The sequence below is a fragment of the Zea mays genome, chromosome 1 (genome assembly GCF_902167145.1).
Source record: "Zea mays cultivar B73 chromosome 1, Zm-B73-REFERENCE-NAM-5.0, whole genome shotgun sequence".
Taxonomy (NCBI): Eukaryota; Viridiplantae; Streptophyta; class Magnoliopsida; order Poales; family Poaceae; genus Zea; species Zea mays.
The window spans coordinates 234,692,082-234,713,214 of NC_050096.1; the positions used below are offsets into that span (position 1 = coordinate 234,692,082).

The 21,133-nt window shown below is 41.1% G+C and overlaps 1 protein-coding gene across 3 annotated transcripts; it reads left to right on the plus strand.

Moving 5' to 3' along the window:
• The first annotated feature begins 1,697 nt into the window (after window positions 1–1,697).
• LOC100383890 (DNA ligase) lies at window positions 1,698–9,275 on the plus strand. 3 transcript variants are annotated; one of them, XM_008647461.4, is made up of 18 exons: window positions 1,698–2,950; window positions 3,040–3,156; window positions 3,407–3,508; window positions 3,589–3,702; window positions 4,178–4,408; window positions 4,500–4,594; window positions 5,159–5,246; window positions 5,432–5,563; window positions 5,885–5,997; window positions 6,829–6,930; window positions 7,118–7,179; window positions 7,345–7,416; window positions 7,497–7,570; window positions 7,668–7,724; window positions 7,946–8,023; window positions 8,118–8,195; window positions 8,458–8,567; window positions 8,655–9,275. In XM_008647461.4, exons 1-17 carry the CDS (start codon window positions 1,805–1,807, stop codon window positions 8,524–8,526), a joined length of 2,730 nt encoding a protein of 909 aa, XP_008645683.1. In that variant the 5' UTR covers window positions 1,698–1,804; the 3' UTR covers window positions 8,527–8,567; window positions 8,655–9,275. The 3 variants fall into 3 exon arrangements, 2 of the variants coding, with proteins under 2 accessions (XP_008645683.1, NP_001349149.1); XR_002262598.3 differs by having other exon boundaries at window positions 1,750–2,950; window positions 8,458–8,654; window positions 8,791–9,100; NM_001362220.1 differs by having other exon boundaries at window positions 1,792–2,950; window positions 8,458–8,672.
• The last annotated feature ends 11,858 nt before the right edge of the window (window positions 9,276–21,133 follow it).

A 21,133-nucleotide genomic window follows, 5' to 3' on the forward strand; every position in this document is an offset into this window, starting at 1 on the left:
ATGTTGAGGTTCCATGTTCTTGTTTTTAGATATATTTTGGTGACTAGCTGAACAAATAAGGCCTATCAGATTCAACAACCTGAATATATGATAGGTTTTTGTTAGAAATACATCTAGACAAGTACAATTAAAGATATGTACTCTAAACTGAAACACTAAATAGTTTTTAAACTATTAATATCTCCAATTTGATAAAACACTAAACAATTTTATTATATGTGTGCCATCTGTAGAGAAAAATCGATAGCATGCCTTACACACAACTAAATATTGCACCAAATTTTATATGTGCAAGTGACATGCAGGAAACTTTTGTAAAGGGGTACAAGCAATTATTGCACCAAATTTTATGTGCCCTTTTCTTTTTTAAGGCACTGATAATGTAGAAGACAAAAAGATAAAATGCTTAATCTATGGGCTATGACCCTGCTCGATACAGATTCTCTACAAGTGTTTGTCTGAGAAGTTGTACAGATAGAAGCAAAGTCAGAGTGAATAACTCGAATTTAGTTTTTGCCTTTTAGTTATACAAGTAATAATGGTGATGGAAATAAGTACATCGACAAGAAGTTTATCGTTTTTATTTTTGATTCAGCTTGTTTTAGCTATGCAGCTTTTATTTTCAATTCACTAACATCTAGATATTAACTGACAGCAAATTAGAAAGTCACCACTCACGAGCACAACACCGAGAACCCTGGTAGACGCTCCCCATTGCTTGCATAAGCATCTTCACTTTTCAGATCCAGCAACTGTCCATACTTGACGGTTGACACAGCTTCTTCCAGAATGCTTGCCATGGCAGCATTGTTTTGGTCCTCGAAGTATTCTGCTACAGATGGAGCACACTGCACGCGACGACATCTCTCGCCTGGCACGAGGTGGTGTCAGGGTGAACAGCGATGGCGAACTGCGCATCTCGTGTTTTTCTTTTCTCTGAACACAATGAATCCTTGACCAAAGGAAGAAACAAATAGAGCCTAAATCAAGATGCCAACGCAGATGCTCTCCAACGCCTCCTCATCGAAGCTGTTGTGGCTCTCCTTCAGCGACGACGACTTTGACCGTAGCGCAGCCACACTTACAACTCCCCGCAGATCTACCGAACCCTACAAAAATCAAGAACCCTTATATCGCAACCACACTTACAACTCCCCGCAGATCTATCGAACCCTACAAAAATCAAGAACCCTACACGAGAGAGGAGATGCGAAGGATGGGGGACACGACAAACTTACGGGCAAGAAAGTTTTGGCTACTGGAGAGGACAGATGCCGCCAGGGAGATTGCAGCGCCGCCGCTTACGTCGCCTGGCGCTCGTGTCTCGCCGTTGCTTACGTCGCTTGGTGCTCATGTGTCGTGTCGCTTGGTGCTCATGTGTCGTGTCTCGCCTCCGCACTTGCTGCAGGCCTGCGACTGACGAGGAAAGATTCCACGAGTCAAGAGTCGTGGGTCGAATACCGGGCCAGGGTGAAGGGATTTCACTGGGATTGGACCGGGGTAGAAACCTACAAGAGCTAACCGAACAGATGTTCCCATATGGACCGGGCTTGTTTCCATACGGGCTGATCCACGAGGTTTGCCACCGCACCCCGGTCGGGAATGGTACAACCGAACAAAGCCGAAATCTGAGTAGCAGGGATTTTGTCCCTGGGTTCCTCTAACCCAGCTATCAATGGAGCCCCGACCAATTTCGCCTCCCGCGCGGGCCTTTCCTCCGGCGGGTCCCGCCCGCGCGCCCGCCTCCAAGACTCCACTCCAACCCAGCCCGCCCGGCTAAAACCCTCCCCTGTTCTGACTTCTGATGTTCGTCCTCACAGCCACCACCAGCACCACCACGGCCACCTCACTTCTCCTCCGATGCCGTCCACTCCCCTCGCCTAAAACTGTAACACTTGCCACGCCTCCTGCTATCCTCCCCTTCTGCATCCGCTCCCGCTTCTCCGCCTCCGCCTCCGCCTCTGCATCCTCCGTCTCTCCCCAAAGCCGTGCGACCGCGGCAGCCGCTGCAGGCAAATCCAGGGAGAAGAAGCCGCCGACCGCGAGGGCGAAGCGGGCCGACGCAGTACCTGCAGCGGCGGCGCCTGGAATGTCGGCCTCCGGTGGCGGCTCCGCTGGGAAGCGCACGGTGGCGGACGTGCTGATGGGGAACGCACGGGCCGCCGCCAGCAAGGCGAAGAAAGCAGCGCCGTCTCCGAAGAAGCCGCAGGCGAAGACCGACGGCGCAGAGGTCGAACCGGAGGCTGCAGCGGTGGCGGAGAAACCGCCTTCGCCGGCGAGGTCCAAGCGGGCGTCGTCCCCAGCGAAGTCCCCCAAATTGCTGCCTGATGGGTCTACCTCGTCGGCTAAGTCCAAGGGTCCAGCCGCGCTCGCTCAATTGGATGCGGCGAAGGAGAATCCCCCGTCGCCAAAGAGGTCCAAAACCCTAGCCGCTAAATCCGACACCCAGCCTTCTGGTGAAGGTGTTGTTGGGCTTGGGCACACCGATGGGAAGAAGGGGTCACCCTCCCCGACCAAGGCTAAAGGCCAAGCTTCCCAATCAGAGGAGAAGAAGCGGGCCGCTTCACCCAAGAAGGCGAAAACCACAGATTCCCCGAAGACAGAGAAGAATATCACCCTAGAGCTAAAGAAGAAAGGCAGTGAGTTTGACCCAATGGCTGTTGCCTATTGGAAGCCTGGTGAACCCGTGCCATTCCTGTTTCTGGCTCGCGCACTTGATCTCATCTCCAACGAGAGTGGCCGTATTGTTATTACAGAAATCCTATCAAATGTGTTTCGTACAGTGATGGCAACAACACCGGATGATCTCCTTGCAACTGTATACCTCTCAGCCAACCGGATTGCGCCACCTCATGAGGGGATTGAGCTTGGGATTGGGGATGCATCAGTCATCCGTGCACTTGCAGAGGCATATGGACGCAAAGAGGAGCATGTTAAGAAGGACCTCAAGGTTGTTAAGTTGGTTACATGTTTGTTCTCAGTTCAACTGCTATGGAATTGGAGGCATAACTTGAGTTGCTGTTGTCTTGGTGATTGTAGGAATTGGGTGATTTGGGGCTTGTGGCAAAAGCAAGCAGGTCATCACAGAAGATGATGTTTAAGCCAAAACCACTGACAATAGCTCGTGTGCTTAGCACTTTCCGGACAATCGCAAAGGTTCTATTTCCTTTCTCGCATTTCTGATGCTGAATATTTTGCCATAAACCTTTATTCTGACTTGATACCTCAACATAGAATTGAACTGCTTTCATTGGGACAATGAGTGATACTGAAATATGCATTAACAGAAGTAAATTCACAGTATGTAGTGAGCCTGGGATTCGACCCAGAGTGGATAATGTGCTTCCATAGTGCACCATTACACAGTTCACTTGAGAAATCGTTTAACAAGTATTCTCTTATTCAGGAATCAGGCAAAGACAGTCAAGATAAAAAAAGAAACCATATGAAGGGACTTCTTGTTGCTGCAACTGACTGTGAACCCCAGTACATCACACGCCTTCTTCAGGTAAATCATGGAATGTTCACTAAGTGCACTTCCTTCGTGTCCTGTCTATTCATGCTTGCCTGAATTGTTACTTGTCACAGTCAAAGATGAGGATTGGGCTAGCAGAGAAAACTGTCCAAATGGCGCTAGGGCAAGCTGCCGTATATGCTGACAAAAATCCTTTGCCACCAAAAGTTCAATCACCTTTCGAAGAGGTTACTCCATGTATTGTGCTTTTATTTACATTCCTACATTTGTTTTGATAGGATCAGATTGAAACTATCCTATTGCCTCCACATTAGATCTTTGTTAGTTTTTTTAATCAACTCTGCAGCCATGTTAGCATGCAACTGTGCAATACACGATTCACAGGGTTCTACATGTGTTTCTTCAATAACCTTAATTCTAATTCATTGATGATTGTTTGTGCTGTTAAAAATCATGCTTCACAAATTTTAGAATAAACAATGTAATAATAATGTATTGTTGCCAGGGTTTTATTCCTCCTATATGAAGCTTTCAAATAGTTAATACTGTGCATATTAATATAACTATATCTCGTCCTTATCTGAGTTTCTCTTGCTTATATGTGGAAGTTTGATTTGATATTCATGGTCAACATCTTTTATTCCTAACATTGATGCTACAGTGGTCAGTTACTGAGTTTATTGTATTTATTTACTAATGAAGGCTGCAAAAATAATTAAACAAGCATATTCGGTTCTTCCGATATATGATAAAATTGTCCCAGCGATACTCGAAGTAGGAGTTTGGAAGCTTCCAGAGACATGCAAATTTTCCATAGGTGTCCCTGTTGGCCCTATGTTAGCAAAAGCAACAAAATCTGTCTCAGAGATCATCGACAAGTTTCAGGGTCTTGAATACACTTGCGAGTACAAGTATGATGGTGAAAGGGCTCAGGTATCATCAATCCTCACGGCGTTTAGCTCTTCTAGTATAATACTTTTGACCCATGCTCATCTAAGTCAACACTTCATAATTTTGAATTTAGATACATTGCATGGAGGATGGTTCAGTAGAGATTTATAGTCGCAATGCTGAAAGAAACACCGGAAAGTATCCAGATGTTGTTGATGCAGTTTCTAGGTATTCTCCATTTTATAATTTCACTTACCAATGCATTTCTGAATCTCCAACTGAAGAAGCACTGGGAGCAGTTAATGCTAGTTATTATATCCTTGAGTATCCTGTGCTTAAGATTTGTGCCATGCAGATCCAATTATCATGGTTTAACTTATCTGTCAGTGTGCATATAGTTTAATTGTTTTCTAAGTTCCCACATGGAACAATGTTAACCTTTTGAGGTCTGATTTTGATTTATTTCCTCATCTTTCAAATGTAAGGCACCTCGGATTTGCTTTCTTCACTGTTATTCTTATATAGTTTTGAGGTTGAATTATATAGCCTATGCCCTATGTCATTTCCCCCTGTTACTGCCAGTCATGGATTCCTTATATCTTGGTGATATGGGTTGTTTTTGGATGCATTCATTAAAGCTGAAGCCATCTACATCTGTTTTTGTCATGTGTGCCTACATATACCAGCTTTGTCAAGCTAATTTGGTTCTGGCTCAATGATTATCTACCCAAATTTGTGTGCTCTCCTGCACTTTTAATTCCATATTATCTTATGTTTAGCATGTCAATGCAGATTCCGTAAGGCTACAGTCAAATCATTTGTCTTGGACTGTGAAATTGTTGCCTATGATCGTGAAAAACAGAAAATTTTGCCTTTTCAGGTTTGTATTTTAATTATCTCTTAATTTCCATATAGGTTACTTATACAAAAGTTGCTGTACAATAGAGATATTTGATGTTCTAAACTAATCCTTTTAATGTTGCGACATTGTCCTGTTCACATTTGTGTATTTTCTGTTGCTCGTCTTGACTTGTAAGGACCGATGATTGTTCTCCATCTCTGCAGATACTTAGCACAAGGGCTCGCAAGGGTGTCACCATAAATGACATCAAAGTTTCAGTCTGTACTTTTGGCTTCGATATTCTTTACATAAACGGGAAACCTCTTCTCCAGGAACAACTCAAAATTCGTCGAGAGGTACTCTACTTTTGCCCCGTAGATTCTTAATGTACAATAAATACCATTTTATTCTGCTACTGAAAACATTATTTATGCTATCACATGGTTGCGGTCAATTTTTCAACAGATTATGATTCACTTAAAATTTTGTAGCCAGCTTAGGACAGCCTTTTTTCTATTATTTATTACTATCCTTTCCTGTATGTGTGTGGAACACATGTATCTTCAAAAAACTAATATGGAGTACTCTAGTCGGAGGTGGTGTTCAATCGTACAAGATGCATAAGTGCATTCTTTTTCTCTAGAGTGTAATTATTCCTTTGCATTGAATACATGCAGCATCTTTACAACTCCTTCGAAGAAGTGCCAGGTGTTTTTAAATTGGCTACTGCAATTACATCAAATGACCTGGAGGAGATACAGAAATTTCTTGACACAGCTGTCAACTCGAGGTAACTGAAATTTCTAAAGCATATAATGGCCAGCTTTTTATAATGTCTTCTACTAATTCAGTATTTTCAAGGCTTCATTTGTGCTCAATAAAAGCTGGTTTAGGCACAAGATAAATAAAACACTGGATTGCAGCATTTGATTTGAAGTATTGGAGTTATGATATAGGATCCGTCAGTTTTGGATGAAAGTAGATGCATTACAATAGATTTTAAAGAATAATAGTTCTAAATAAAAGAAAAAAATCATGCCTTTCAAGTCAGTCCCTTGGAAATTTAGTAATCTTAAAGGTCATGCATCAAACATTTATACATTGTGATTGATGAAAATGAAACACAAAATTGTGGATGATCTTGCACATTTGCTTCCTGAACGATTCAGAGGCAACAGTTTGAAGTGTTCTCCAGTTTTTACCATGCCTAACATAATTCCTCTGTCTGATTCTAGGCATATCCAACAAGAAAACTTTTCTTACCTTCCAATTTATTTACAGCAAAGCAAATGCTATAAGACTTTTCCTTGATTATCACATAGACCGTTCTAATTCTACTGTTCTGAGAGGAAAACTTGTAGATCTGTATTCAACTTAGGATTGTGAAAAGAATATGCTAATTAAACTATGTTAGCTGTAACATACTAACACAACACTCCTTGAAGCAAATTTTCTGTTCAGAGGAATTTCACATGAAGCTGACAGTTTAGCAATGTTGTCATTCTATTATCAAAACTAATTAATATATGAATTCTGAGTGACGGATTGCGGAATGGTGATTTTTTTCTCCTTTTTTTTGCCAAGATCTTTTTGCTGTCCACTAAGTTTTCATCTGCTGAAGTTGTGAAGGGTTGATTATCAAGACATTGGATAAAGACGCAACATATGAGCCAGCAAAACGTTCAAACAATTGGTTGAAACTGAAGAAGGATTACATGGATAGGTTAGTGCATTGAAATCTGGACAATCATAGTGGCTGTTCGTCTTATGCTCCAAACATCAGTTATATTGAGCTGTCTTAAGTTTTTGTTGCATCTGGGTCCATGTGAGCTATATTTTAATAGAAATTTATAAATAAAACATTATTAGTTGTGTTTTTAAAGTTATGTATTCATGTTTCTTTTTGACAGCATTGGAGACTCTTTGGACTTGGTACCTATTGCTGCCTTCTACGGTAGAGGAAAACGAACAGGTGGATGATTCTTTTTCTATCATGCTTACTGATAAAAAATGAACTAATTTTAAGCGTTTCTTCCCCCCTTGATATAACTGCTTGTTCATCAAGTTATTTCAATTGCTTTAGTTTGTTTCTTTTTTCGGTAAACCATGTTTATTCTGTCCTTGTTTTGCTTACTAGGTGTCTTTGGATCATTCCTCCTCGCATGCTATGATGAGCAGAACGAAGAATATCAAACAATATGCAACATAGGTAGGTGCTTCTGTTTTTTAAACTCCCCCAAGTTTCTTCTTATATGAGTCCTCTTTAGGATTTAATCTTGATGAATTCAGGTACTGGATTTTCTGAGCAACAGCTTGAAGAACGTTCTGCGAGCCTTCGAAGTAAAGTGATAGAAAAACCAAAGGTGATACTTCCTTAAGCCTGCTGTTCAATGAGTGGTTCTTATTGACAATTTGTTATTGTTTTTGACGTCCTTCACATTAATGCTCTCGTTTGTACAGGCATACTATAGATTTGGCGACACAATGAACCCCGATGTGTGGTTTGAGCCATCAGAGGTAATGTACTTTGGTGTCTTTGAAAACTTTGTGTATACTTGCAGATCTAAATCCATATGATTCTGCTTATTTAGAACCAGTCATTGAATTGTTTGGTTGCTGTTACATGTACTGAATTTATTTCACATTTGCCCTGAAGATTGCTTGTAACACAGTAGATGGGAAAGGGCGCGGTTAAGCCTGTTGCAGTTAATTAAATTATTTTTTCTTGCTTTTCACAGGTCTGGGAGGTCAAAGCTGCCGATCTGAGCATAAGCCCTGTACATCGTGCTGCCAATGGTATAGTCGATCCAAATAAGGTCTGTAGTTCTTTTTTGCATTGCCATTCCTCCCCATCTCGATTGTATACTTCTGGTATAGTATGTTGGAAGGCTAATGCTGAAATCGAACCAGGGTATCTCTCTAAGATTCCCTCGCCTATTGAGATTACGTGACGATAAAAGCCCAGAACAAGCCACCACGTCTGACCAAGTAAGGGGGTGTTTGGTTTTATGGACTAATTTTTAGTCCCTCTATTTTATTCCACTTTAGTTCATAAATTGTCAAATATGGAAACTAAAATGTAGTTATAGTTTCCGTATTTAGTAATTTATAGACTAAAGTGGAATAAAATAGAGAGACTAAAAATTAGTCCCTAGTAACCAAACACTCACTAAGTTCACTGCCCCTTTTTCTATTTTCGATAGTTTGCTGTTTTGCGTGTCTCAACTCAGATTGTGTCCAAATTTGGCAGGTCGCTGACATGTACCGGTCTCAAAAGATCAACCACGGTTATAACCAGGAGGATGAGGACGATGACTGATGTTGACTTAATTCTTGTTGCTGGATGGGATGGTTCACTGTGTAAACACTAGTCTTCGCAGTTTCCAGCTTGTTCTCAACCGTAACCTGTTGATTTACCGGTTCCTGTTTCTATGATCAAATGAACAGGTATTGACCGGAGATTGCATTTTCAGTTGTTTGGTTCGTCCTGATTCGAACGGCTTAGGGTATACTCCGATTTGTGCATTTGCTTTGCGCACAACTTATCCCCACGAACCCGCACGCTGTCTTTATGAACCAGCAGCAGAGGCGATCTTCATGCGTTGGCGCTTGGCGGTGCGTTCTGGGGCTGCTTGGATTCGGATACATCTGGCATTTTGAGCGCAAACCTGCAGGCAGGGACGTCGGGTCTGGGGTTTCATTAGCGTCATTGCAGAGATCACAGGCACCATTTTTCTCCAAAGAAAGATCACTAGCTAGACAACATCATCAGCACAGCAATGTTCTTGAGATTTCTTCTTGCACACACATGATGCGCTCTTGAACGAAGAGCCTGCAAGTTAACAAATTCACTCTCGGTTCACTGGCCAAAGAAACATAATTGGTGGAACTCATCTGGGCTGTCTTCCGCGCACTGCTGCACTCCTCAGAAAGGACATCATCAGTTTGTCACTGATCAGCGAAAGTCGTGGCGGCGACACGCCTTTCACTCCTCGTCACTGAAACAGCAGCAAATCTCTCACACGGTGGCGGATGGAGACTTTTGATATGGCATCTGAAATTTTTATATACATTCGATCAAATCATTTGATAATTCCGGTTTAAATTTTAAATATAATTTACTATACATACACTAAACTACACAGTAAATTTTAAATTTGAAGATTAAGTTAAAAACATATATAATAAGTCTTAAATTTTAAAAGTAAGTAAAAACATATGTACAAAATTTAATATAAATAGATGAAAAGTAATACTGACAATTTAGAAAATGTAGGTAAGAAAAAGATATTCATCTGACTTTTTAGTCGAGACCTTCTAAGAGATATAACCAATGACTTGATTATATTATCTTCATCCACTTAGGACCTGTTTGGTCCTTTAGTCTATGGACTAAATTTTAGTTAGGACACTAAAATTTAGAGCATCTCCAACAATGCCTTAAACTAGTGCCTTAAATTGAAATATAGGTCTCTACGCAGGAAAAACTACTCCAGCAGTGCCTCATTTCATAAAATTTGGCTAAAAAATTATAGGGCACCCTCTCAAGTGCCTCAAATATACTACATCGTAGTGGGATGTCCTATAATCTAGATTTGATACTCTACTGTTGGAGCGAGATGTTTTGTTAGTGCCCTAAATTCTATAAAATATAATCATTTTTAAATTATAGGACATTTTTTATAGGTCACGTTTGGTTGTAGGGAATAAAAGTATTTAGAGCACATTAAATGAATGATCAGAAGACCAAAATACCCCTTATCATTCTCCCGCAATTAGTGCAACTGAAATAAACGAGAGACAAAAAGTGAAATTAATATGATTTAGTTCCTTTTAGTCACCCTTTGAGAGACTAGACACTAAAGCAGTTTAGTCCCATCGTTTGGGAATTTAGAGACCAAATGTGATTAAAATGAAGAGACTAATCTTTAGACGCTCAAACCAAACAATGCCTTAAAAATACAATATCAAACGATTAAATAAATTATACTTACACAGATTAAATCCTTACCTCTGACATGTGATTATACAAATAGTTATACCGAGTTGTTGGTAAATCTCGATTGTTTTGATATTAGTTAAATCTCTAATCTCGCTGCACAAATAAATAACAATACCTTGTTAATTCTAGCAATTCTAGTAGATATGATTTTCCGTATATATAGAAAAGGAGAGATTGAATATTGCGGTAAGGAGCCATGCGAATGCGTAAGGTTCTCCCCTGTCTCTCAACTCCTAAAGGCTTCGTTTGGGAACACCAAAACTAGCCGGTTTCCGCCGGACAGGCACCCCACGGGCACAAAATACACGGGATTTTCGTTCGAGCGTTTGGGAGGCTTGTGTACGGGTTTGCTAGCCCCGTGTAACACTGTTTTTGACGGGTGTAGAGTTTCACTCATTCGATGGTCGGTTTTGTGTGCCTGGTGATTCTCTCCCTCGTCCTCGGCTCGGCTCCTCGCCTCTACGCTGCACCTGTCCTGTCGCTGCCCTCACCCGACGCTGCCAGGTTGCATCTCTGTCGTCCTCACCTCTTCGACGTCACTCGCCACCCTCACCCACCACCACCACCATCAGATCTGGATCGACCTACTACTCCGACACCGCAGTGAGACGCACGCGCGCGCCAAGAGCAGCTGGACGCCTCCGAGGTCCTGGTTTCGACGCGAGATCGGTGCCCGCCTTTCACTGCTCCCCGGGGTCGACGTGCCGGCTCCATCTCGGTGTGTTCCCCTGATGCCCATCGTTTCTTGCCCATTTCTTCCTTCAGGTTGCAAAATTAGTCCATATGCAGTGTGGATTTTTAGGTTGCAGATGACAATGTTGTCTCAGAACTTTTGCTGCTTTCCTCACCGCATACAGAAATACTAAGACCATTTGTTTTACCTGCTATGTCAAGTGCACTTTGAGTTGTAGCATTGTGTTTCCTCGCACATGAAAAGGGTAAAAAGAAACATGGCTAAGCACTAAAACTGCACCAATTATTCTGATATTTAGAGTACTGATTTCTGCTTCTTTATTTTCTTGGTGATTATTTTCAAATCCAATCTTATCGATGATATAATTTCCCCATTTCGCTACCTAGTTTCAAATTCCTGGGATGGTTAATTTTCTTAATTCTTTCATTCAGATTTTAGAGTACAGTTGAAAGAAGTCTTGTAGCGTTCAAATTGATGCATTTGGATCTAGGAGACCAAGCAATTAAAAAAAAGACCATAACCTACTATCAATCCAATCAAAATTCAAAATACAAATAGAACATTATGTTGCTGCTCTGAACATTTTTGTATCATTATGCTGCTCTCAATATTTTTGTATCATTATGCTGTTGCTCTGAACATTAGCGAGCTTACCTTCTATTTTATTGCCAAATAGCAGAATCACCTTAATCATCAGTCATTTGTGATCATTATGCTGCTGCTTTGAACATATTTGTATCACAAATAGAACAATTTTATTCCTTGCACAAATATAACACTTTTGTAACAAAAATAGCTCAAATGTGCTTCATGTTAAGGAAAGTTCCACTTCATTTTCATATCTATGTTTGAATTAGCGTTTCTTGTGTTTGAATTATATATCTGGACGTCGAGCTAGTCATGATAATTATATATCTCTATATAATAGATAATGAGTTCCTGGGAGGAGGATGCTAGACAATTTCTTTTAGACCAGGAAGAAGATGATGATGAACTCTTCTTTGTAATTTTCCCTGCTATTCTCGCGGCCATGCAAGAAGAGAAAAGGGCAGTCCATACTTCTTCTCTTACTGGCGCTATGAAGATTAAGGAAGTTCTAGAAAGGCATGAAATTTGGAGCAAAGTTGAGTTTAGGATGGAGCCAAATATTTTTAGAGCGATAGTAGCTTTTCTTAGAGCCGAGGATCTTCTACGTGACACACGAGGTGTTACTGTTGAAGAACAGTTTGGCATGTTTATGTACATGATCTCGCATAATGCTACTAATCAAGATATGCAAAAATGGTTTCAACACAGTGGTGAAACCATTCACAGGAAGATAAATAAGTCTTTGATATAATTCCAACCTTGACAAGTAGGTTTGTAAAGCTTCCGAGTTCAGTATAGACTCACATCAAAATTGCAACCGACTCTCATTTCATGCCTTTTTTCCAGGTAGACATAAAACCCAAGAATTTCTAATTCCTTCTTAGGTTTGTGTGCCTCTAATTGTCTCTTTCCTAACATGCAGCATTGCATTGGTGCCATAGACGGTTCTCATATTCCTATCACTATTTCAGAAGACAACCGAGCGGTAGGGTAGTTGACTTCTCCCTCCAGGACATCGACATATTGAGACGGTTCAATGTTGCTTTGAAGGTGATCTAGCCACCCTTCCTGGCCATTATGTCGTTTAATTACATTATGAAAGACAGCTGCTGCCGCTGGAATCTTAACCTGAGACTGAATAGGATAGAAAGTTCTGACTTTTAGAATAGGAAACCTCTTCTTCAAGACACCTATAGCCCTCTCTATATGGTTCCAAAGGATTGCGTGGCGATGGTTAAAGAGCTCTTTGTAGTTGGCATAGGAACATCGACTCCTAAACTCGCTTAAGTAGTACCAAACTCCTCGATAAGGGGCAATGAATGATGGTGTATTTGCATATCCACCATTGACAAGATAAAACTTTCCTTCTGGCACATGGAATCCTCTGTCAAGTGCTGAACAAAGATTCGGCATCTGATGCAGATCCTTCCCATCCACACAAAATGAAGGTAAAGTTTAGATTAAAATCACAAGCTACCATAACATTATGGGATAAAGACCCTTTCCTATTTCTGTATGGAGCGACCTTGTCTTCTGAAATAGTGATAGGAATATGAGAACCGTCTATGGCACCAATGCAATTCTGCATGTTAGGTGTTGGGGGTCTTCTTCTCCGCCGAAGGTCTTCTAGGCAAAAACACCTTCGGCAAAGACAGTACAAAGGCAGGTGCGACATGAATATATAAGCTGAAGATGATGCGGACAAAAACCGAAGCTACGACTGAAAGAGCTCCGGCTTGGTATTATCATAAAGGCGAAAGACAATACCGACTTAAAGAGGAAAAGACTATATAGTCCTTAATAGTCCGCATTATGATTATAATTAGTTATCAGGGACATGGATGTAATTTTGTCCGGGCTGCGTCCCGTGCCTATAAATAGATGAACAGTACACCTGTACTGTTCACGCTGAACTGCAATCGCTCTCACGACACTCTCGCATTTTCACCTTCTGGCAAGCCGAAGGTATCAATGTAATATAAATATTGTGAATATTCATTCATATTTATGAAATCAGAATGTAAATAATTTGTCGATATATCACCATTATTTACATTCTTTTGTATTTCATGTACCTTCATTTATATTTGTTTATTAAGACATTGAAGGTATGTCCTACATGACCTTCGTCTGAAGATCATTATACCCGAAAGGAGATAATGTTCCAAAGGACTAAGGTTTTTTATCATTAGCAATTGTGTTGCTTTATTCTTGATGTATAGCATTTGAGAACAAGGACCAACATTGGCGTCCACCTCCGGTGAACTCACTTCCACAGTTGCAACGATGGCTTCGCACAACAACCAAACTGTAGCAACTTTGGCCATGAAGTTGTTGCTCGCAATCACAGGCGGCTCAAGTTCTGAACTAGCCAACAAGAAGCAGAAGAAGGAAGCACAAAGAAGGGTACAACATATTGGGGTGCAAGGACCCTTCATCAAATTCACGTGGTCTCACATTCCAATTACCTTCTCTCAGGAAGACCTTCAGCTCAAGGATTATCCTCACAACGATGCAATGGTCGTATCTTGTGTCATCAAGGGATGTCTGGTCCACAATATCTTGGTAGACATAGGTAGTGCAGCGGATATCATCTTTGCAAAGGCTTTTAGGCAAATGCAGGAGCCAGAGGACAAGATACATGATGCAACACACCCCCTTTGTGGCTTCGGAGGAAGACAGATTGTGGCACTTAGCAAGACAACAATGTGGGTTACCTTCGGCTATGTTCACAACACAAGATCGGAATAGGTTATCTTTGACATTGTTGATATGGAGTATCCATACAATGCAATCATTGGTCGAGGGACACTTAATGCCTTCGAAGCAATACTTCATCTAGCATATCTATGCATGAAGATACCTTCGGAACAAGGGCCCATTGCTGTATATAGGAGTCAAGAAGCTGCTAGGAGGGCTGAAGGGAGTTGGACAAATTCGAAAGCTATTCATAATATAGATGAAGCCGAAGCTTATCAGTAGTTTAAGCACAAAAGAGAAAAGGCTGCTTCAGCAGATCAACCAAAGCCTATGCTCGTGTGAAGACATAGCAGACCAAAAGGTATTGCTGGGATCTCAGCTATCTGGTGAACAAGAAAAGACTTTGTTAAGATTCTTGTTCAACAACAAAGATGTCTTTGCCTGGACAGCTAATGATCTCTGTGGTGTCAATAGAGATGTTATTGAGCATTCACTCAATGTGGATCCGACCTTCAGACCAAGAAAGCAAAGGCTTCGGAAAATATCTGATGATAAAGTCGAAGGTGCACGAAATGAAGTGAAGAGACTTCTAAGTGTCGGCGTTATCAGAGAAGTAACATATCCAAAGTGGCTGGCCAACACTGTCATGGTGAAAAAAGCTAATGGGAAATGAAGAATGTGCATTGATTTCACAGATCTCAACAAGGCATGTCTGAAGGATGAATTTCCACTACCAAGAATAGATTCCTTGTAGATGCAGCAGCTTCTTCAGAACTCATGAGTCTATTGGACTGCTACTCGGGTTATCATCAAATTTGGATGAAGGAGGATGAGCCAAAGATAAGCTTCATAACTTCTAGTGGTACCTATTGCCACCTTCGGATGACTGAGGGGCTCAAGAATGTTGGAGGAAGCTTCAGTAGAATGACTGCCAAGGTTCTTCACTCTCACATTGGCAGGAATATGCTGACTTATATCGATGACATCATAGTAAAAAGCACAAAGCAAGAAAATCATGTTGCCGATTTGCAAGAGACGTTTGCCAATTTCAGACAAGCTGGTCTCAAGTTAAATCCAGAAAATGTGTCTTCAGAGTGAAGAAGGGCAAGTTTCTTGGTTGCCTGGTATCAACAAAAGGCATCGAAGCTAATCCAAGCAAAATCGAAGCTATCCTTCGGATGGAGCCACCAAATTCAAAGAAGGGGGCTCAACGGTTGGCAGGAAGGCTAACATCGTTGAATAGATTTATATCAAGATCAGCAGAGAGGAATTTACCTTTCTTTGAAATACTGAAATCAGCCGAACTCTTCCAGTGGGGTCCGGCTCAACAGAAAGCCTTCGAAGAGCTGAAACAGTATTTGATAGATCTAACAACTCTAACCCCACCTTCATCAGGAACTTTGTTACTTCTATATGTGGCTGCTTCCCATGCTGTGGTTAGTGCAGCACTTGTACAAGAAAAACAAGAGGGCCAGGTAAAAAAGCATGCACCAGTATACTTCGTCTCTGAAGTACTCAGCCTTTCAAAGAAAAATTATACAGAGTTGGAGAAGGTACTATATGCTGTATTGATGGCCTTCAGGAAGCTTCAACATTACTTTCAAGCTTATCACATAATAGTGCCTTCATTGCAACCCCTGAAAGACATAATGAGGAACAGAGAAGCTACATGAAGGATCAGAAAATGGGCCACGAAACTTAACGAATTCACCATTGATTACGTGCACAGATCCTCAATTCAATCTTAGGCATTAGCAGACTTCATTGCTGATTGGACGCTAGGGGCTCAGAGTGAAGAAGCGACAAAAGATGCCGAAGCTTGGACGATATTTTGCGATGGATCTTGGGGGACCTTCGGCACAGGAGCAGATGCTGTCCTAGTCGCACCCTCTAAAGTCAGAACATGTTACGCAATAAAGTTAGACTTCAGCTGTACAAATAACATTGCCGAGAACGAAGCTCTTCTTTTGGGGCTTCGGAAGCTAAAGGCAATGGGAATAAGAAGGGCAATCCTTAAAACTGATTCACAAGTTATTTCAGGCCATGTGGATAAGAGTAGCAAGGCAAGAGATCTGAAGCTTGAAAAGTATTTGCATGGAGTCCGAAGATTGGAAGCTTCTTTTGAGAGATTTTCTGTAAAAAATATCCCAAGGGGAGAAAATGAGCATGCAGATTTATTAGCTAAGTCAGCAGCACAGGGTCTCCCTTTGCCTTCAGAAGTATTTTTTGAAACAATAAAAGCACCTTCAATAGAGCTCATGGAAAGAGCAGTGCTCACAATCTCACCTGTACATAGTGAAGACTGGAGGACCAAAATAATATCCTTCCTCTAAGGCAATTGTCTCTCAGACGACGAAGCTTACAACAAGAGAATGGAAGCAAGAACAAGACCTTATGTAATAATTGAAGGGGAGTTATACAAGCATGGAGTTTGTTCCCCATTGCTTAAATGCTTATCCAGGAATGAAGGACAAGAATTAATGAAGGAAATACATGCAGGACTTTGTGAAGCCCATATTGGATCCAGGCCTCTACTAGGAAAGGTTTTTAGAAAAGGTTTTTATTGGCCGAAGGCAGCTTCGGATGCAGCGGACTTGGTCCAGAAATGCGAAAACTGTCAGAAGTGTGCCAGAGACCAGAAACAACCTTTGTCTCTAACACAATTGATTCAACCTATTTGGCCATTGCAGAGATGGGGCCTAGATTTGTTAGCACCGCTTCCACCAGCACAAGGAAACTTAAATTAAGTTGTAGTAGGAGTGGAATATTTCTCAAAGTGGATCGAAGCTAAACCCCTAGCTACAATAACTTTGGCCACAGTCCAGAAGTTCTTCTGGCAAAATAATGTTTATCGCTTCGGTGTGTCGAAGGCTATTACAGTCGATAACAGAACTTAATTTGATGCTGAAACGTTCAAGGATTTTTGTGACCAGATTGGTACAAAAATACACTTTGCGTCAGTAAGGCATTCAGAATCAAATGGATTAGTAGAAAGAGCAAATGGAATTATAATAACGGGAATAATGAAGTCAATCTTCAATCAGCCCAGAGGAAAGTGGTCAGATGAATTAATAAAAGTGGTGTGGAACCACAACATTGTTGTCTCAAGGTCAACATGTTTTACTCCATTCAAGCTCTTGTTCAGTGACGAAGCAATAACATCGGAAGAAGCAAGAACAAGATCAATAAGAACCAAAGCTTCGATAGAGGATGAAGCTGATTGCCAAATAATAAAAGACACCATAGAAGGGACTAGACTTCAAGCCATAGAGCACATCAATAAGTACCAGGCCGAAACAATAAAATGGTATGATAGAAAAGTTTGATTGAAAAATATCAAACCAGGCCATTTGGTGCTTCGAAGGATAGGTAACCCAGAAACAGTGGGGAAGCTTCAGCTGAAGTGTGAAGGTCCTTTCTGGTAGTATCTTCGTCAAGACCCGGTTCTTACAGATTGAATGATATGGACGACAACGACATACCCAGGTCTTGGAATGCGGATGAGCTTCGGCGATATTATGTGTAATTGATGTAATCTTTTTATTTTTTTCCCATGGCACCCTTTTCCTTTCAGGAGGGGAGAAAGATTTTTAATGGGGCCATAGTTTGTAATTTTCAATTTTTGTTTAGCCCTATGCAATACAAGGGCCAAATTCCCCCAAAAATGTAACATGTAACACCAAGAATCCGCACCATCGAGTACAAAAAGAACGAGGAAAAGGTCAAAAGTCGTCCCTAAGGGGATGCAGAGCTGCAATGTCACTCCGAAGGCGACGAAGATACAAAAGTCGTTCCTAAGGGAGCGCAGCGTAAGTTTTGAAGCTCAAAAGTCATTCCTAAGGGAATGCAAAGCAAAAATACCACCGAAATAGAAGGTGAAGAAGCTCAAAAGACGTTCCTAAGGGAATGTAGAGCTTAAATACCACCGAAATAGAAGGTGAAGAAGCTCAAAAGACGTTTCTAAGGAAATGCAGAGCTTAAATACCACCGAAATAGAAGGTGAAGAGACTCAAAAGTCGTTCCTAAGGGGATGCAGAGTCTGGGTGTGGTTTCGTGTGTGTTCGAGTCATACATTTGCATATTTCATCGCATCATTCTTTGCATTCATACAAACATTCATTAGACATTTGTAGGACCATCATTATCATAACACGAGGCATAGACGATAATATGAAAGAAAGAGTTGCCCGGCTTTGGCGACAAAATGTTGCGTTGATTACGAAGAAGCTTCGTTTCAGACAAGACAAACACAGAGGCACGTTATACAATGAAAAATGCTTCGATGTGCACGAAAAGAAGGGAAGATGTTTTTTGCCTTCGGCTCAAAAGCTATAACTGTGGGTTTCGTCCACAACAAAGCAATTTATACATGGACGAAAAGGTAAAATTATATTACAAGGTATGGACAAATATGTACAATGTTTTGTTTAGCTCTCAATTACAATCTTTTGCAAAAATAATGCAAAGAGATCCTAAGTTTTTTACAGCTACAAAAAGAAGCTTCAGCTCAGCAACCTTCGGAACACACTTCGGCTTATCGATCTTCGGCGCCACCATCCTGCAGAAAGATGACGATATAAGCTAAATGCAAGTGTAATAAAAAAAACTCAAGGTAACAGACAGGTACAAGTTTCATACAGAGTCAAGCAATTTCCGAGCTTCGTCTCCAGCAAGCTCTCGCCCGCATTTAGCCCAAATTTGAGTGACAAATCTATTTCCAATACTTCGGGCCTCACCAGGAATATTGACTAAGTCTGTTGGCGACAGGCTGAAGTTTGGCTTGTTCACTATTTTAGCATGCGTGCACTCGGCCTTCAAAAATGCAGCACTCGTGCCACGAGAAGCTAACAGAGCATAGAAATCCCCGTGCCCAGTTATAACTTTATCGAGCACATCAACTTAATTTTCAATATGCTCGAAGGTTTTCGGGATGTCTTCAGCTGAAGGGGCAATTTCTTAAGAGCTAGCCTCGACCGAGTTGAGAATTCCTTTTGATCGATGCACGCAGCGGGTGGCGAAGTCCGAGCACCTATTCCAAAGGCCTTTCAGTGATTCCTGCAGCTTCGTATTCTTAGCAGCTTCGGCTTCGGATTTCGCTTGTAGTTCTTTTCTTTCTTGCTCAAAGCGCTCTGTTTTTTTCCTTTAAAGTTGCTCGGGCATTGGAAAGTTCTTAGCTCAATTTAGCATTCTCAGCTTGAGCTTCCGCGAGAGAACCTTCGGTTGCTTGAAGCAAAAAAATCTTTCTTTTCAAGAGAGGCTTCAAATTTTTTAATTTTGTTCTCCAAGCCTTCAATTGTTATTTCATTCTTCTTATCTTCAAAATCTTGCTGCATTTTTAGCGCCTTGCTTAGCAGCATGCTCTGCAAAAACAAGTTAAGGTTAGAATATTTTAATCCATCACGAGGATAACAAGAATCTAGACACATATTACACCTTGAAATTGGAGTAAAATAGGCTGCCGATAATGTGTTGCCATCGGTAACCGCTAATGTCAGATTCTAGCTTTGGGAAACCAACACTCTTAGACAGAGTGCTGATTATTTTTGCCCCGACGCGGTCACGGATACATCCCAAAATTTCTTCGTCAACCTCGCCGAAGAGCATAGATCCTAGCTGATAACCACAAGATATTCCATATTCTCTTAGCTCCTCTTTATCTGCCTCGGACAATTCCTGACCACCCAAGTGCCAAAGGTCAAAACCTTTTTCTCCCGAAGAAGCATCAACAACTTCTTTCCCTTTGTGAGGCACTGCGACCATGTTTTCCTCTGCAGTCACAACTGTCTCTTCTGCGACCATATCTGATATGAGCTTGTCAATTCCTGACATTGTGGTCGCAATTTTAGCAGCTTCGGCTTCGGCACTTGCAGCAGACACCATTCTGGACGCCGAGACTGAAGGCGGTGTTCGCTCAATAGCTTGCATTACATTGGCAATTGTTCGTTTCTTTTAACCTTCAACCTTCTCCTTTGCGGCCGAAGGTTGATCCTTATTCTGTAAAAATTTCGTCAGTTCCGGTCCCAGAGGACTTAGCAGCTTGATGGGCAAGGAACACCACACCATTTGCCATACATGCATGTTATAGTTTCTTAAACTATTGTTTGATTCATCATCATAATTATAGTAATGCCACATTTTCTTAGCACCATAATCCACACGTCATGTATTTATTTTCTTGTCAAACTTTGTGTCTTTGCCATAAATATAGTATGCTTTTGTAATACACAAACCATTTTTATGTGGTAGACGAAAAATTCTCGACACGCAGGAGAGTTATGCATCATTTCATTAGAAGGCAAAAACACACAGAACACATCACATATAAGGACCTAACAAACGACTCACGCACACACACCCAACAAGAGGCACACCCGCATCTAGTGGCGGATCTAGGATTTAAATCTACCTATGGCGAAGCTCCCAAAATTTGAAATTACATATATAACAAGCATAATGAACATCTTCATATAAACATTGCTAAATTAAAAAAAATTATGATGACGTACCATATAAATGATGCTAAGTTCAACAAGGAGATCTGGGCAATTGCATCCTTCGATTTTTTATAGCTTGGAATCGCTTCATAATTTTTTCATCATCAAGTCCTCTAAATATCACTCCCTCGGTATAGCAAATCATCAAGTCATTGAGCCATTCATCACCTATCTTATTGCACAAAATAGTCTTGATTATATTCATACCTGAAAATACTCTCTCTACAGATGTTGTTGCCACTGGTAAGAGCAATGCTAACTCGATGAGGCAGTAGACCAATGGAAATACTACATGTCTTTCAGTTTTAACCATCTTAATAGCCAAACTTCTGAGATCATGGCAAGTAATAAAGTCATCCACTCTTCTTACATGAAGAATAAATGTCTCAAGTTGATCCTTTATAGTTGCACGATCCACATTGGAGAAGTATGCATCGTAAATATCTGC

Excerpts from the sequence above, each read along its gene's own strand:
- LOC100383890 (XM_008647461.4), top strand. The coding sequence starts at position 1,805 with ATGTTCGTCCTCACAGCCACCACCAGCACCACCACGGCCACCTCACTT. Across the intron at positions 3,703-4,177 it reads TTCAATCACCTTTCGAAGAG|GCTGCAAAAATAATTAAACA; the intron begins GTTACTCCATGT and ends TTACTAATGAAG. Across the intron at positions 7,417-7,496 it reads TCAAACAATATGCAACATAG|GTACTGGATTTTCTGAGCAA; the intron begins GTAGGTGCTTCT and ends TGATGAATTCAG.